General features: G+C 30.4%; 1 protein-coding gene across 2 annotated transcripts; it reads right to left on the reverse strand.

Annotated features, from left to right (window-relative positions):
- LOC109344274 lies at window positions 1,276-4,892 on the reverse strand. 2 transcript variants are annotated; one of them, XM_019582981.1, is made up of 5 exons: window positions 4,771-4,892; window positions 3,897-4,304; window positions 2,460-3,795; window positions 2,216-2,362; window positions 1,276-2,104 (listed from the first exon to the last, which is right to left on the reverse strand). In XM_019582981.1, the coding sequence occupies exons 2-5, from the start codon at window positions 3,948-3,950 to the stop codon at window positions 1,629-1,631; spliced, it is 2,013 nt and encodes a 670-aa protein (XP_019438526.1). In that variant the 5' UTR covers window positions 3,951-4,304; window positions 4,771-4,892; the 3' UTR covers window positions 1,276-1,628. The 2 variants fall into 2 exon arrangements, with proteins under 2 accessions (XP_019438526.1, XP_019438527.1); XM_019582982.1 differs by having other exon boundaries at window positions 4,722-4,892.

The following is a 17,412-nucleotide window of genomic DNA, read 5'->3' on the forward strand; positions in this document are numbered from 1 at the left end:
GTTTTGACCGATTTTGATACTTGGCCGGTTCAACACTTGTATCATACCAGTTAGGGGATCGGTTCACCGGTTTTCCGGTTGAACCGGCCGGTACGGTACGGTTTTTATAACTATGGTCATATCTGATATTTCATTACTTACATACTTTTAATATTGTACTAAGAAAATAAAAATAGATGCACAAATTACGTAATAGTTTTTTATATTATCACTGTATCATATATTATTCATATTTAATTATGGCTGATTCTATAAAAAATATATAAATTTTTATACTGACAATTTATAGATATTATACTCTTATATTAAAACACTTTGTTTTTTGATACATTCAAAAATCTTTTTATTTCATTTAAAATGTGACAATGTTCATATTCATCAAGAAACAAAATTTCCATTACTAGTATATTCATTACAAATATTAGAGACTAAAATCAAAACTAGTTAATTTAGGAGACTAAAATCAAAATCACTTAATTTACAGAGACTAAAATCAAAACCACTTAATATATAGGGACTAAAACCACATATAAAGCTAAATAGATGATTTGGCTAGACACATGACACTACTAATGTAATATCTGTTATCCACATTTTCCACCAAAACTAACCACATGTATCAATTGCAAAATGTATAAAAGAATATAAGGACTAAAATCAAAATTCAAAATATTTATAGAAACCAAAATCATATTTCACCCCAAGTAACAATTGTATATCAACACAACATACAAGATCAATTGTCAGGTATAAAAAAAGAGAAACAGTGATAGATTGATTGGTGAATTAGATGAAGATTATATAAAATCCCTTTGACTTGTGCTGTGAAGGTTTGTGGGTCTTAATAGAAATGGTTCAACAGCTCTTCATCAAATCGATGTACCATTTGAGAAGCAATGAGAATATGAGATATTGCAGAAATTATTTGCAACTTGCATTAACTGGAAGAGCAAATGTACCATTCCATTAGGAATTCTAATAGAAATTATAATTAATGGAGACCTTGTCCATTTTCTGTCCTACAAATTGTGTCACTTCTTTTATCACTTGCTATGATTGATTAGAAAAACACTTAATGATTAAAATTTTAGCTTAAATATATTTTTTTCAACCAATTACAACAAATGTTACATATGATAGCAGGTGTCATAGAATTTGTGAATTTGTCAAAAGCCATATGGTGACATTAAGTTCTACTACACACACCAAAATTGGAATTGCATCAAATCTTAAAACAAGAGTCTGCCAATGCCTAGTGCAGTCTCCTTTATGGTATAAAAGAAACACCGATGATCACAGGTTGAAGCAAACACAAGAAGAAATACTTTAAAGCCTTATCCACGGGTTGGTTACAGATTGAAACAAATATATAAATGATGACCTAATACACGAGATTCTTAGTAGTAGGGTCTGAGGATATATGTACATAGTCTTACCTGCAAGAGAGAGGTCATTTCCAAGAATTAGACCAATGACCTCTTCGTCACTAAGCCACAATCTTAGCATTGCTTTAGGGCTCAACCTCTTATTGGAGAAAATATATGGTAGACATAAATTAGAAAAATAGCTATCCAGTTTATCAGGTCTTAGAGACATGAAGACTGATGAGTTGTTCCTTGTCCAGTCAACTATTTACTTTCGGTTCGGTTTTTTGGCTTGTTCTTGCTTTTCTGGGTAACACTAAGACTGCTTCTATGCACACCGGAGGAACTCGATGCTCCTTGGCCACCTTTCTTCGGTGCTCTTCTGTTACTCCAGCTACTGCTCCCAAGTGCAGCTTTGGCAACACTGTCAGTGAGCACTTCTCCTGCTCTCCTAGGCTTGACAGGTTGCTTATTCAGGTACACAAGCTTCGGAAGAAGCCCGCAAACTTTTTTTCGTAGCTGGTCATCACTGATGTTTCTTTGAATTGGATTTCCAAGCAGATTAAGGGCCTGAAGTGAGTTGTAGTTAGCCACAAGCTGGCCTAATGCTTTTGTTGTTGTGATTTTGTTAAAGCTCAAGTCCAGAACTGTTAGCTTTAGTAACCTGTGTAGCCCTTCAACATCACTTATCTTGTTACCGGCAAGATATAGTTCTTTGATAAGTGTACAAGTTGATAACCCTGATAAAAGACATGTCAACAATTATATTGAAGAAAATACTTCATGAAGAGTAAGAAATTTGAGAAATAAAAACCTCCATTAAGCATCAGCATATATAGAAGAAAACTAACCTTGTCCAATTCTAGAGATGCGATTGTAACTTAGGTCAAGTACCCGCAGCCGGGTTAGTTCTCTGAGGCCCTCAATGGTGCTAATATTGTTCCTTGACAGATTAAGTGTATGAATACCCTTTGGGAGAAATCCAGGTGTAATATTAGCTGCAAATCAATGAAGAGGAGAACCAATTAACATAGTTAGTATTGTTATTAGTTGATGCTATATTAAGAGTTACTTTTTCTCTTAAAGAAGTTATACCTATGAAATTGCTAGACAAATTGACCGAGCGGAGACCAAAGAAGTGTGATATAGCTGGGATGACTTTTATACCAATCCCAGATATATGTGCTGCAGTTGAGGCTGGACTCAAAGACTGGACCATGCTATTGGCAATCAAAATCTCCTTTGAGAGATTGGCATCTGATTGTCGAACCAACTGAGCTGTGTTTCGTGCCATTGATGCACTAGCCTCTGGAGAAGGTGGATACACAATGCTTCCCATATTGTCGTCATCATCATAATCATCATCCTCAGGTAGTGGCTGCTGAATTTCAAGATCTTTCACCCACTCATCCACTCTGTTGAATGAGGATGATTCTGTCGTGAAAGCTACCCATTGGTTCTGTGACGAAAAACCAAAACCTTCATTGTGAAATCTGCTCCACCTTTGGTTATTAGTATTTTTATCAATGCAGCTTTTGTGGAAGTATTCCCCAGAAGAGGACCCTGGCGAGGTTGATTCCACATGCCTCATCAAAGCCTTACCTTTCTTTGGTTCGAGTGTGTCTGAGGAGTACCCACATTGATTTTTTAAAGCAGTATGCAATTGTGTTGATTTGCTTAACTGGGGTCTATGTATATTCCTATGGCTCCATAGGAACAACTTCCACCACAATCTTTTACTTCTAGAAGGGAGAACATGACTTGATGCATGCCTTTTCAGCATCACTCTATCAGCACTGCCATGAGTCATCACAGACTGGGGACTTCCAAGATTAGCCATCTGATTTGCTGATAACTCCTGCAAATCCTCAAAAGATTGTGGATTTGAAGATAGAAAGTGAAAAGCTTTCTCGTTAAGCACACCCGTCCTTTCCAGGTTAGAGCAGGACCGTGTGAGCTTCGGAGAACCAGAGAAGTCTGCCTTGCCAATCCCAGGATCACTTACATGCCCACTTTGGATTGTATCATCATCTATTTTGCTGTATGTATCATCGTTGCCTTCCAATTGAATGTTTTTCGCTTTGTTATGATATAAAATGGGAAATTTCATCTCTTTATCTGTTTGATCATATCCTCCTTCGTTCGTCACGACTTCATGGGCTTGGAGATCAAAATCAGAGAGTTCCCACTTGATGGAGGGTGAATCATCATGCTCATCTCCCCCTTCATAAGCATCCTCAGTTGCAGCCTTCACAGGACTCTCAAGACTCATCACCCTTATATTGCTCCTTGAAGTCTTCTGGATAATAGTAGGGGGCACTGTCACATCAAGAGTTCGTGACTTCAAATCACTAATCTCCGGTGATATCTGCGGGTGTTGTACTTTGGCAAGTAGAGTTTTAAAGTCCTTTTTTGAAGATTTTTCAGTACCCTGAAGAAGCAAGCAAAGTGAACCCAATGCATCTAAATTATATGGTTCACACCAATCTCACAAAAAACAAAACAAGACATGATATCTAACACATTTTTTACCTTATTTTTGTCCCTCCATCCGGTAAAAATAGGCATACATTTACAGATGGCCATAGCAGCAGAAGATGAAGCTGGTTCTAAAATGTAAAAATCTTGTTATTCAATATTCTTTGCAGCAGTTTATATACAATCCTATCGCTTATATACGATGGTATCACAGCCACATTGTTCAGAAAATACGACAGATTCTTCCAAGGTATCGAAAATCACAGTAGAGAGAAGCAAATTCTGTTAGCCATAATCAGTCGGAAGGCAAAAAATCACAAGAGAATGGAGAGTGTCCAAACAAAATTGTGAATTAGAAAGGCAAGGACCAACACCAAAACATGCTAAGGTTAGTGAATATATGGCTAGAGAGTTGGCCAGAATTTTAGATGCTGCAACTCTTCAAAGCTCCACAGATATTACCTAACAAGGTGAAAATTAAGCATTTAGATTCAGATTATAAACAAACATAATTACCAAAAAAATGACAAATTTTGCACTTTGCAGTCAAACAATAAATTCTTGTTGAAAACTTACACTACCTTCTTTTCATTTTGGAAAAAAAAATGTTTCTTTTTTTGTGACCCATAAAAATTGATTCACTAGGTAGTGGAAAAAAGTGATTGACCACACACACAGAGAGAAATGATATATTAGGAAAAATACAATAAATGCCATGAACACAATCATTATATTTCTTAACATAGTTTCTATATATTCATAAAACCGTCTAAGATCAATACATGCCGCTAACCTTATAGAACTGAACGAAGTTTTAAGGATCTGGGGTTTTAACAAAAGAACAATTAAACAATCAATGTTTCAAGAAACACGAACAACGAACCCTTCATAAAACTGCACCTGCGAACATTTATTTATTTGTTTATACCTGTGATGGTAATTCTCAAAGGAACATAGTTGTCTGTTGTTCTATGTGTGAGTTTGAGAGAGAGAAATAAATTGAGAAGATTGAGGTCATATGTGTTTTGTGTTATTATGAGATGGTGGGATATTATTATTTGAAGTGGTGAGTGGAGCAGGAACCACGTCTCTCTGTATATATATATATATTAGGAGAGAGTAATATGTGTCACTTTACGTGCTATAAGTTTTGTATAATAAGGAGAGAAAAATTTTTAAATTAAAAATTTACTATTAAGTATTTTTTTAATAAATCATAATACAGAGCCCCAAACATTATAGAATATAAGATCTGCTTCCCTATTATTATTTGTTTATGAAACACAAGGATAATATACTTACGCGCAACCAACACGGTATGTGTTTATATAAATATATGTATTGGGTACTATGTCTATTTGGATAAGTTTTTAGATGAAAAATTATAGGATTCTTTAATCCAATTGTTTATATTAAGATGTTTGATTTATTCTAAATATTATATATGGTTTTGACTCAATTTGGATTAATTTTTATTATAAAAGATTAACATTACATATACATTTAAAACTCATAAAAAATATAGTTTAAATTATTAAGTATAATTTAGAAAGAAAAAAAATCAAACAATGAGTATCAACAGAAGAAGAAGATGTTGAACAATAGCAAAAAAGCACTTTTCAGAAATAGGAAAAAGTGTCCACCAACTGTAAAACAACAGCATGAAACAATACTTCCAAAGACAACAACAAAACAACAGCAAGAACAACAACAAAGTTAAATACTTAAACTACTTATATTTGGTCTAGATTCTAGAGTTGGAATTAAAATCCTAATTGGGGGAATCAATTTTTAAAAAGGAAATACAACACAATCCAAACACATTTACTCATATATACATGTAAAATTAGTTTATTACATACTAGCATGTTGATTATCACTATCTTATCTTTCAACCCTATTTTTATTGTTTATGATTAAGTGTGGATATTTATATGATATAAATTCGTACATAAGTGTAAACTTTCTAATCTGAAAATGTTTTTATTGCAAAATCAAAGAAACAAAACCGACCTATATGAAATTGAATAGAATTTACTTTTAAAAAAGACAAATCTAATTACCAAAAAAGATAAATCTAAATTGAATTTTTCAAAGTTGAGAGTAAAGTTTATAGAATTAAATTAAATTGAAAATAAAATTATCAAATTCATTGCTTTCCTTCCATTATATTTGTTGAAAAAGTTTAATTGTTGTGCTTTTTTTAGAATATTTATTGTCTTAGAAAAAATAATGAAAAATAAGAGTAATGATTGTGAAGAAGGCAATGATGATGAAATTTGTAATAAAAAGAGAGGAAATAGATATGTATATTATCGATAATGATCTATTATAGGTTATAATGTTATTGATAACGATAATGACCTATTATAAGTTACTTTTTATTAAAAAAACTGAAAAAAATTAAGTATAAAAAATTGTAATGGTAAATAAATTGTAATATACTAAATGGGTATATTTCAAAGAAGACAAAATTGGAATGTATGAATTATGCATGCTCAATTACTTATTTGTCTTATAATTATGTTTTGATATTATTGTAGATGTAGATATAGATATTATTAAATTAATTAGACTTATATAATTTATTAAATATATCATCCCTAAGCTTAACTACATAAAAGAGTCTTTACACCAAAAAGTCTTTAGGATTAGTACTCCAATAGTACTAGTTACTAAGGATCAGTATGACCTAATCATATATGCTCACTCGATTTGTAAATATGGTCAGATTTTATTGGGTTTATGGTTAAGTTTAAATTCAAAAAATTAGATTTAGTTATGTTTAGGATTAAGTAAGAAACAAATATAAATTGGTTTAACCCCTCTCATGACCATTACTTATATGTATATATGCATATTCAATTGTCTAAGGAATAATTGACATCTCATCTGTGAAAGTAGATACATTTTGTTATAATAACTTATCCATTGATATAATTTTATATTTTTAATCACATTTTTCAATTGTTTTACTAGTGACTTAGAATACTCTTGTACAAATGTTTATTATCTCAATGTGTATATAATTTAATATATTATTTATTCTATAATTTTTCACCTTACATATATGTAAATGTTAACAAAATATATACATATATATCATTTCATATGTCATATTACATATTCATAATAATAAGTAATATTGAGAAGATTTCATCTAAAATGGTATACACTATAGAGTTTAAAATTTATGCATCATTAGTGTAAAGTTTTTTACACTGTCAGCACATCATCCACCATCAATTTGTACTACTTTTGTTTGAGACTCAATGTTGCATATGAATAGTGAATAATTTGCTGATAGTGAAAAAACAATTACAATGTTAATATATATATATATATATATATATATATTAAATCGTACATTATACTCAAGTGAATCTATGGTCAAGTTAAAAAATAAGTCCAATTAACATTAGGGTTTGGATCATTTTTTATGACCAAATTCGAGTTAAAAAAATAACTCAATCAACATTTAAAGTCAGGTAAATGATACGTCTTACCTAACTCATGTTCTTCAACATGCAATTCTTGAAAAATTATATACTTGTTTATTTTATTACATGTATTATTAAATTAAGTAGAAGAATATTCTTTATACCATAAAACTTTATATTATTAATCTAAGATCACTATGGTATTCTAATGTTAGGAACCAATATATACAGAGGATGAATTTGTTTACGCTCAAGTTAAGTTACATTAATTACATTCAATCTCATCCATTCATTTTCTTAAATCTAATGGACCAAATGAGTGAAGGAAATAAATGATGAGAGAGAAAAAGAGAAATTTTAAATAACTTTTAAGCTTCACATATTTGGTCCGTTGGATTTAAGAAAATGAATTACTGAAATTGAGTGTATTAGTGTAACTTAAATTGGGTGTAAACGGACCCCCTTCATATTATATATATATATATATATATATATATATATATATATAAGTATACATATAAATTATATAGGTAAATTTATTTTATTATATCTATCATTAAATTAATAAGAAGGATGTATTTTATTACACGTATGATCTCTAATCTTGACTAAATTAATGAAAGAGTCTTTATATATAAAAATGTTTTTATAGTTAGTACTCCAATATTGCTAGTTGGTCTTCGACTCTTAGGAGCGTTAGAGGATGAGAGAATGTCTAGGCAAGGACCTAAAGAATATGGTTTGTTGGTTAAATTAGCATACTATTAAAATTAAGAAATTCAATACAAATTTTTACTTAGAAGTTATATTTGTGACTCTCATTCTTTCCTATGTAATATATGGTGTTATAATATGTGAACTAAATATATGTTGGCATAGAAGTGAACCATTGGATAAAGGGTAGGCCACATGAAGCAACCTTTGGAGTTTTAGTTGGGAAATCGTATTGGATCATAAATACATTTTAAAGTCTGGATAAATATTTTGTAATTGTTGGACCAACATGACTTCTAATGACTCATTTAAAAGAAAGTCTCACTTGGTAAATACAACTTATAGGTGACCTAATAAACTAGAAATAATAACTGAAGAGAAATAAATGTATATGCTGATAATGTAAGAATTTTTTACATTGTTATTATATTATTTGTCATTCATTTTAAATTATGTTTGACTTTTCAGAAAAAGTAATTCAAATGAATGGTGAATGATGTATTGATTGTGTATAATTTTTTACACTGTTAATGTATCAATATTACACTCATAACTGAATAGGTTGTTGTAGTCCATTGGTTTACATATAATTTGTAAACCAAGAAAAAATAAAGTATTATCTTATGATATATGTCACTTTCTTATGGATATATTAGAATGATTTAGTATGAGATATATCGATAAGTAATGAACTACCAACCAAAACACATTCACAACATTAACTATCACCATTTAAAGTTGATTAACGGTGTGTGAAATATGAAATCAATAGTAAGAAAAATGATATGTTTTCTTACTGCATCTATACATTCTTACAGAAAGTGACATATATTATAAAATAATACTCTAGTTATTAATGATTGATTTATAAGTGACAAATGTTATTTTTCTATGAGTATAAAAATTTGTAGAAATATTTAGTAAGAGGATATAGTGTAATACTAATTTTATGTTTTAATATATTACTATAACACCATTTAAATATATTACGTTTTAACATTTTGTATTAATATAGCATATTATATCATAAATGTTAAAGTATTTGTTCTACTGACCCATACAATATAATAAACAAATGATTCTTAAATTGCACATAATAATATAACTTATTTTGGCATTTTATCCAACAGAATATAAGCAATGTTAAATAAAGAGAAAAACAATAATAACATAATTTTGGCATAAAGTTAAGAGAAAGTAAGCGAATTATTTAATACATAATAATCTGAAATTTTGGTTGGAAGAGGGAATGAGAGAGAATTGAATAAGAGGAGCAATGTGGGTTGAATATGGAAGCCAACTTTTATTGATGTTGCATTCTCTACATATCATCCACATTCTACAAAATAAAAAACTGCATTACATCCGCATTCTATGTTCAAAATGTAAATTGCTTCTAATCCATGTTCTACATGCAAAATGGAAAACTATTATGGGCAAATAAAATGAGAGTAATGTATATTTTAGACCATCCATATATTATGCCATGTTCAAGTTAATTCACTTATTCAATGTTTCCTTCAAAACAAAAATACTGCAATAATTATAGAAAACGAAGCACTAATCTACATAACATTTATCAATGTTCCTTCAAAATGAAAAGTGGGAAATGGGAGAGGGATTTAAGAAACTGCTCTAATAGTTTAAAGAAGAAGCACTAATCAACATTAAAATGAATATTTTATAGAAACATTATATTAGAATCGTAAAAGGTAAAATAGGCAAACATAAATTACACTAAGATTAGTTATATTTCAATTTTACTTTCTTTTGCATATAAGAATTTATAGAAGTATTTAATAATTTAACATAGCATATTATATAATGTCTACATTAATAATTATACATGTACATTAATAATTTAATATTAATATATAATTTATGTATATTATATATTAGTATTAAATTATTGATATATGTAATGTGTTTATATTTAATAACAAATACAATTTACGTATATATTAATGTTAAATAATAATAAATTTAAATTGATATTATATGTAAGTTATAATTTGACAATATATTAACATGTACGTTATATCTTAATATTACTTAATTATATAATTTAATCAGGCGTTTACATATAACTATATTAGTGAAGTATCATATTTAAATAATATATTAAAGTTAATGTTGTAATTATTTTTAGGTAATTAGGTTGGTGGTTTAATACTTACTTGTTATACTTCACAATTTTTCATTAAAATCCTCAAATTCAAAAATAAGGAATCGAAGCCATGTTCCTTGGATGAAAAATGAATATGTCAACCACTAGCTATAACAACTTATTAAATTATTATGAATCCTTTTGTATACATTTATCTAAAATTTAGAAAAAGTCATTCATAAATCATGTTGGTCTAACACGATTTATAAGTTAAAAATAAGAAAACTAGTTTACTTAGAAGTCGTAGTCAACTAATATTATTTAATTTATTTTTGAGTAAAGTTAAAAAAATATATAATCTAGCCTTTGAAAAGTTGTGATGATCAACACAACTTATCAACTGAAATTTCAAACGCTACTTCATCCCAACATCATGCATTTACTTGCATAAAAATTAGCTTACTTTTATGTAAATTAGAATATATAGATCTCAAAATAGGTTAAAAAATTAATTGTTTGATTTCTGAAAATGATATTTGTTAGTAAAATTAGTAATCATTTACTTAAAAGAGATTAGTTTCTTAAACATGTGGTAATGAAATACTCCTGGTCATATAAAAAAATTAAAATACATGGTAATACATATATTGTCTTTATTTTCTCTTTTGTGTAGCCCTCACCTCAAAATTATTCTTTTGTAAAATAAAGAAGTACTTTGCCCATTTCGGGAAAAAAATGTTAATTACCATAATTCGATATTTTTTTTTTTTTGCAAAAAGCAACTTACCATTATCCTTTCCTCAATTAATGGCAATTTTTCCTAAAAAATAACCCGCATTCAAACTGATGAAAAACAAGGGTATATTTGTTTTTCTATTGACGTATAAATCACTTTTCCCATTCTCATAGTTTAATTTAAAAAAGAATAAAAGAGAATGCTCAAAATAAGTAAATTGTTTTGATAATAATATGAGTGGTGATATAATGATATTATGTTTAATAAAAGACATAACATTAACTCTTATTTATACTAATATTAGACTCCTAATTAAATAAGAAAAAAAAATCATAAAATAAGTTAATAGTAATCCTAAGAGATATTTTAAGATACACTAACAAATCTAAGATATAGTAATGATATTTTCTCGATATCTAAATATCTTCTAGATATTTTCAATAATATAATTTAAGATATTTCCATACATTCTAATAATATTTTTTAAGTTAAACTTTAGTTGATTTAAGAGTGAACAAGGCTATAAAATCGTTATTCTAAAATTTTGGATTAAGATATATATTTCATTTCTATTAGAATGTAATAAACTCGACCCTATTACTAACAATTTCATATATTCAAATATCACATTCGATAGGGATAAAGGTGGAAGAAAAATCTCCTTAACATTTTGTCTTTAGGTCTGTTTGTGAGTTGATTTTTGGAGGGTAAATATATGAAATGTTTGAGAGTCAGTTCACAATTATATTTCACGACTCTAAAGCCTTGGTTTTTCATTAATGTCCCTCCAAAACTATACTCACAAACAGGTTCTTAAGGTCTTATTTACGATTATTAATAAAAAAGACTAGTAAATAATTGTCTATCTTAATTTTTTGCTTTTTCATTATGAATGGAAACACCCAAAAAAATATTTTCATTCTTTCCATGACTTAATAAGAAACAATTGTCTCCCATAAACCAAAATGAACTAAGCATGGTTGCTTGTGTTGTCAACTATAAGAACTGATCTTAAATACATTCACAATATAATTTTTAGTGTCAATTCTCATATTTCCCACAATATTACTATTTGTGCCAATTGAAATACCATGAAAAGAAAGAATGAGAAGGGAACAAAAAATATTTCAACGGAGAGGGAGAGAAGAAAAAACTGAGGAAATATGTCTTAACTGATGTGCTTTTTCTGAATAGGGGATGCTTATTTATAGACGGAGAACCCTAGCAACCACGTTGATTTGACACCCCCAAAAAAGAACAACCATGTTGACTTGGTCAACATGTATGCCATGCATGTGTCGACGACAGAGGTGGTGTGTGCGAGTTTGAGGGGTTTTGGTTGTGTGTGCTAACCAACAAATTGGAGTATAAAACTACCAATAATGTCACAAGTAAGTATAAGATAAGTGGTTGTGGTATCTATAAAGACTTGCTAGATTATAGTCCTTCAATTAATAATTATTGTTTTAAATGAGAAATGATTGGGTTGTTTGATTGGTGACACAAATAATCAAAATTGCAATATAATGAGAAATAGAGTTGTGATTTAATTCCTATAGTGCTTACACATAGTTTCTATGATCTAAGTGAGCTAAAGTCTCTAAAACTTAGAAAAATGAATATTACAATTCAAATGTATCAAGTGTGTCCTTTTTGGTCGAACTAGAAGTCCATAAATATTGTTTGCATGTTGGCTTTTATGCTCAGCGCACAACATGTGCGATGAACTCAACTTTTCAGCTAGCCAGATGTGACCTTTCACCACACCAACCTACATCGGGCGTACCACCCATTGCTTAAGCGCAATTACATACGCTAAGCGTATGGGTTCTAGAAACTAAACTTCTTAATTCTATAATTAAGGCGCTCAACACAGAGATTGTGTTGAGCGTGATTCTTTCTCTATTGAGCGTGTCTTGGGCGTTGAATGTGGAGTTTAGACGCTATCTGTGTAAGGCTGAGATTGCAACTAAGAGGGGGTGAATTAGTTGACTTAAAATTATGGCCACTTTTTCTGCAATATCAAGAGTTAAAAGCAGCGAAAATAATTTGTAGAAAATAACAAGTAAATAATTTAAGAGATAAAGGGTGAAGAGAATACACCAGAATTTTATACTGGTTCACCTTCTTGTCCACCAAATGCTACGTCCAGTACTCTTGTAGCACAAAAAATTTTCCACTAAATATTATGAGTTGTAATTACAATATCTCACCTGAGACTTCTGTGTACCTTACACACTCACTAATACTTATCACCTTGGAAAACACCTTTCCAAGTAACTCTATCCCTTTTCTTATCACACCCCGTGAAAGAAAGTATTTACAATGAATGGAGAATTACAATAGTGGCTTGGATTGCCTTTACAAGTATGAAATGTAATATCACTTGCAATCCAATAACTCTCTTGTATACTAAGTAATATTTCTCAACAAGTTTGTAAAACTTTAAACAATTACTTCAAGTAACGTGAAAGTTTAAGAATTGAGTGCAAAAATGAAGAAAAATAGTGAGAGTATTTTTCAGAATTGTGTGAGAGTTGTATGAAAGTTGTGTGTTTTGATTATGAGTTTTAATGCCATTATATAAGCTTTCCAACCAGCCAAAATGCCTCTTTGAAAGGGTAGAAAATGATTGGATTAAACCATGTCTTTTGGATTGAAACTCATTCACTTTGAATTTGAAAATCTGATGCAACAACTCTCACTAACCAGTTACAGCATTGAGTAATCGGTTACCCAAATGTTTTGTCCAACAGTGAATTTAAAATTCACTTAGAGTAATTGGTTACTCATATTAGAGTAGTCGGTTACTCAAGAACGTTGAAACTTGAGTAATCTGTTACCCAAAGTTCAGTAATGGATAACTCAGTTTAGTTTTTGTTGGATAACTGATTTCTCACTCATGTAACCTGTTACTCAGATTTCAGTAACTTATTACACAGTATTTTGAAAATTGTTTTATTTAAACTTGAAGTGTTTCAATTTTATTTTAAAATATTTTGAGCAATACTAATATTATATAATCAAGAGTATAGGATAGAAGTACCTATTTAGACTTAGACTAAAAGTCTTAAATATATTGAAGCTTGAATATTCATTGTCTTCATAAGTATTCTTCATTTTCTTCTTTTTGGTGATGTTGGTGTCTTCATCAAAATCGTGTCATGATCAGGAGCATAGATCTTCTTCATAATCTCCCCCTTTTTGATGATGACAAACCAATATCTTCTTAACAGATTAGTTTTCTGAGAGCAGCATACTTTGTGATATTCTTGACTTGTCTTGAGTATGTTCCCCCTATATTGTATGCCCCTCTTTCCTTTGGAGTTGTGTGCCTAAAATAATTTTGACAGAAAATACACTCTCCCAACTTTTCTCCCCCTTTTGACTTCATCAAAAAGTAGAAAAACCAAGAGTTTTTCAGCACAATATATATATAGCATACATGCAATAGGATATATATCCCATACATATAATAATATGGATATCAAGATATAACGGAATTGGAGCAATAGCATAAAAGTAAAAAGATGTTCAAGCAGTAACAATGAAGTTCAAACTTAAAAATAATAACATTACAACCAGAAAATCCTAACAACAGATGTAATATAAGACTCGAGCTCAGAACTGTCTTCATCAACGTCCATGTTACTCATCTTAGAAGAGAGACGATAAAGTTCAAACTGGATTTTTTGCTTTTGTGTATCAAAGGCATCTATCCGGTTAGTGATGTAGCCTCGAAGAGAAATCAACTCATCCATAATCATCTGATTTGAAGGCATGACAACAGATGAGGAAGATTGAGCATGATACTCAGAAGGTTGAGGTTCAGAGGGATTAGTAGTGACAGGTTCTAGTTCAAGAGTAGGAGGTCTATCTTTCTTATGCTTGTAGGTCCGGTCATGAAGATTATATGTGAAGCCCATTTTATGGACTACATCCACATCAATATGGCCTTCACGAGACCTTAGTTTCTCCAACATTAAAAACATTGAAATGCTCAAGGATTTTTGTTATGAAGATTGCATATGGCAGAGGGCTTTGGGTTCCTCTTACAGACCACATTTGTCTCATTATCATCGGAGTCCAATTGATTTTAAATTAAATTTCATAGCATATATCAATTGGAGTTCTATGTCACTTATTTGAGACTGGTTTGAAAATTTTGGTAAGATGATATAGCTTAGAAAATAATGAAGCAAACATGCCTTCTAGTTTGAGATGTCCTGCAAATAGAATATCTCTATTTTTAACAGTTTCACCATAGCCATGTTGCTTAAGCGTTTCTATTTCCTCTTTGGTAATTCTAACAGAGAATAATAAAAATCTTTTCGATCATAATTATCTCATTCACATACAAGACCGAAACCTGCAATGTTCTCCTAATAAGGTATGTCACAGCACAATGAACTCATGGTTTTCAAATCCAAAGTAATGTATTTTCCTTTTACATAGGAAGTAAGACGATTTTTCCTAAAGTGCATGCTACAGTAAAATACTCTAATCAGTTCAGGATAGATTTCATTCGATTCACAACAAAAATCGAAAAAGTTTTGTTGTCTAAAGAGATAAGGAAACAAAAAATATTCAAACTCAAAATTCTCGAGATTACCATATTTGGGAGTGAAGATAGTGCGACCATGGAAGTGCTCCTCAAAGATTTTACGTTGCTCATCATTTGCTAGAAGTCACGCTAAGTCAAGAGGGTTGGACTCCAAGGATGAAGTTCCTTGCTTCTTTTGAGTCGGATTGGTGCGTTGCTTCTTTGATCTAGAAGAGGAAGCCATGAATTGAGGTTTTTGAGTTTTTAGGTTTTTGGGTTTTTTAGAATTTAGGATTTTTTTATTTAGGCCACTAAATACGAAAATGACGGTTTAGAAGTGTTTAGAAGTAAAAATATGATATGAATGCACATAAAAATCACTCAAAACGGATCAAAAACGAAGATTTTAGAGAGAGAGGGGGGTAACCACGTAGAGGGTTTGAAATGAGGAAGAAGAAGTGTCAAAAAAATAGAAATTTCATATAAATATCTGCACAGAGTAATCAGTTACTCACCTTTGAGTAATCGGTTACTCAATTTAAAAAAAAATTAAGAATTTCAAACAGCAGGTTTGGGTAACCAGTTACTTACTTGGGTAATCGATTACTGACCCAAAAAAAGTTAAATTTTTATGCAATTTTAAGCTATGGAAAAAAAAATTAACCCAAAATTTGAAATATTTAAACAGACATAAACACTTTTAAGTACAAGTAGGCATGAGATAAACATGATGAAGCACACAAATAATCATATAATCATGTTAAGATAAGTAAATTTCATCAAGAATGCCTAATTCTCGTCTAATTTCATAAAAAGGTTCTTTAGCCAAGGATTTAGTGAATATATCTGCTAGTTGGTTATGAGTATCAACAAATTCTACCGACACATCCTTATTTTGGACATGGTCCCTAAGGAAGTGATGCCTTATATCAATGTGTTTGGTTCTAGAATGCATAACAAGATTCTTTGTGAGGTTTATAGCACTAGTATTATCACATTTTAAAGGAGTGCACCCCAAGTCTAAGCCATAATCTCGTAATTTTTGTTAAAGCCACAACACTTGGGCACAACAACTACCTACTGCTATATATTCAACTTCAGTAGTGTTTAGGACAACACATGCTTGTTTCTTGAAAGACCAAGAGACTAAAGCATTTCCCAAAATATGGCAAGTACCACTTATAATTTTCCTCTCAGATTTGCACCCAGCAAAATCTGAATTCGAATAATCAACCAAATCACATATACTTCCTTTTGGATACCACAGCCCAATGTTAGATGTACCTTTAAGATATTTCATGATTCTCTTAACAACGACTAAGTGTGATTCTTTTGGTTTAGATTGATAATGAGCATACATGCATACACTAAACATGATATCAGGTCTACTGACAATTAAATATAAAAGAGATACAATCATACCTTGATACTTTGATATTTCAATGCATTTTCCTGCTTCATCCGTATCAATGTAAGTATCGGATCCCATATGAGTAGCTATTGACTTGCAGCCATCCATGTCAAATCTTTTTAGCAAATATCTACAATACTTGGATTGACTTACGAAAATGTCATTATCAAGTTGTTTGATTTGTAGTCCAAGAAAGTAATTTAACTTCCTCATCATAGACATTTCAAACTCTCCTTGCATCATTTTTCCAAAATCACTACACAAACCTCATTAGTAGAACCAAAAATAATATCATCTACATAAATTTGAACAAGTAGAGTAGGATGATTTATTCTCTTTATAAAGAATGTAGTGTCAACCTTTCCTTTGTTGAAACCTTTTTCAAGTAGAAATTTAGTTAGACGATCATAAAATGCACGAGGAGCTTGCTTTAAGCCATAGAGAGATTCCTTTAATTTGTAAACATAAGAAGGATGTTTGTAATCTTCAAAATCAGGAGGTTGTTCAACAAACACTTCTTCTTGAATGTAGCCATTGAGGAAAGCACTCTTTACATCCATTTGATATAACTGAAAATTCAAAGAGCAGACATATGCAAGTAATAGCCTAATAGCTTCAA

This window comes from Lupinus angustifolius, chromosome LG03 (genome assembly GCF_001865875.1).
Source record: "Lupinus angustifolius cultivar Tanjil chromosome LG03, LupAngTanjil_v1.0, whole genome shotgun sequence".
Lineage (NCBI taxonomy): Eukaryota > Viridiplantae > Streptophyta > Magnoliopsida > Fabales > Fabaceae > Lupinus > Lupinus angustifolius.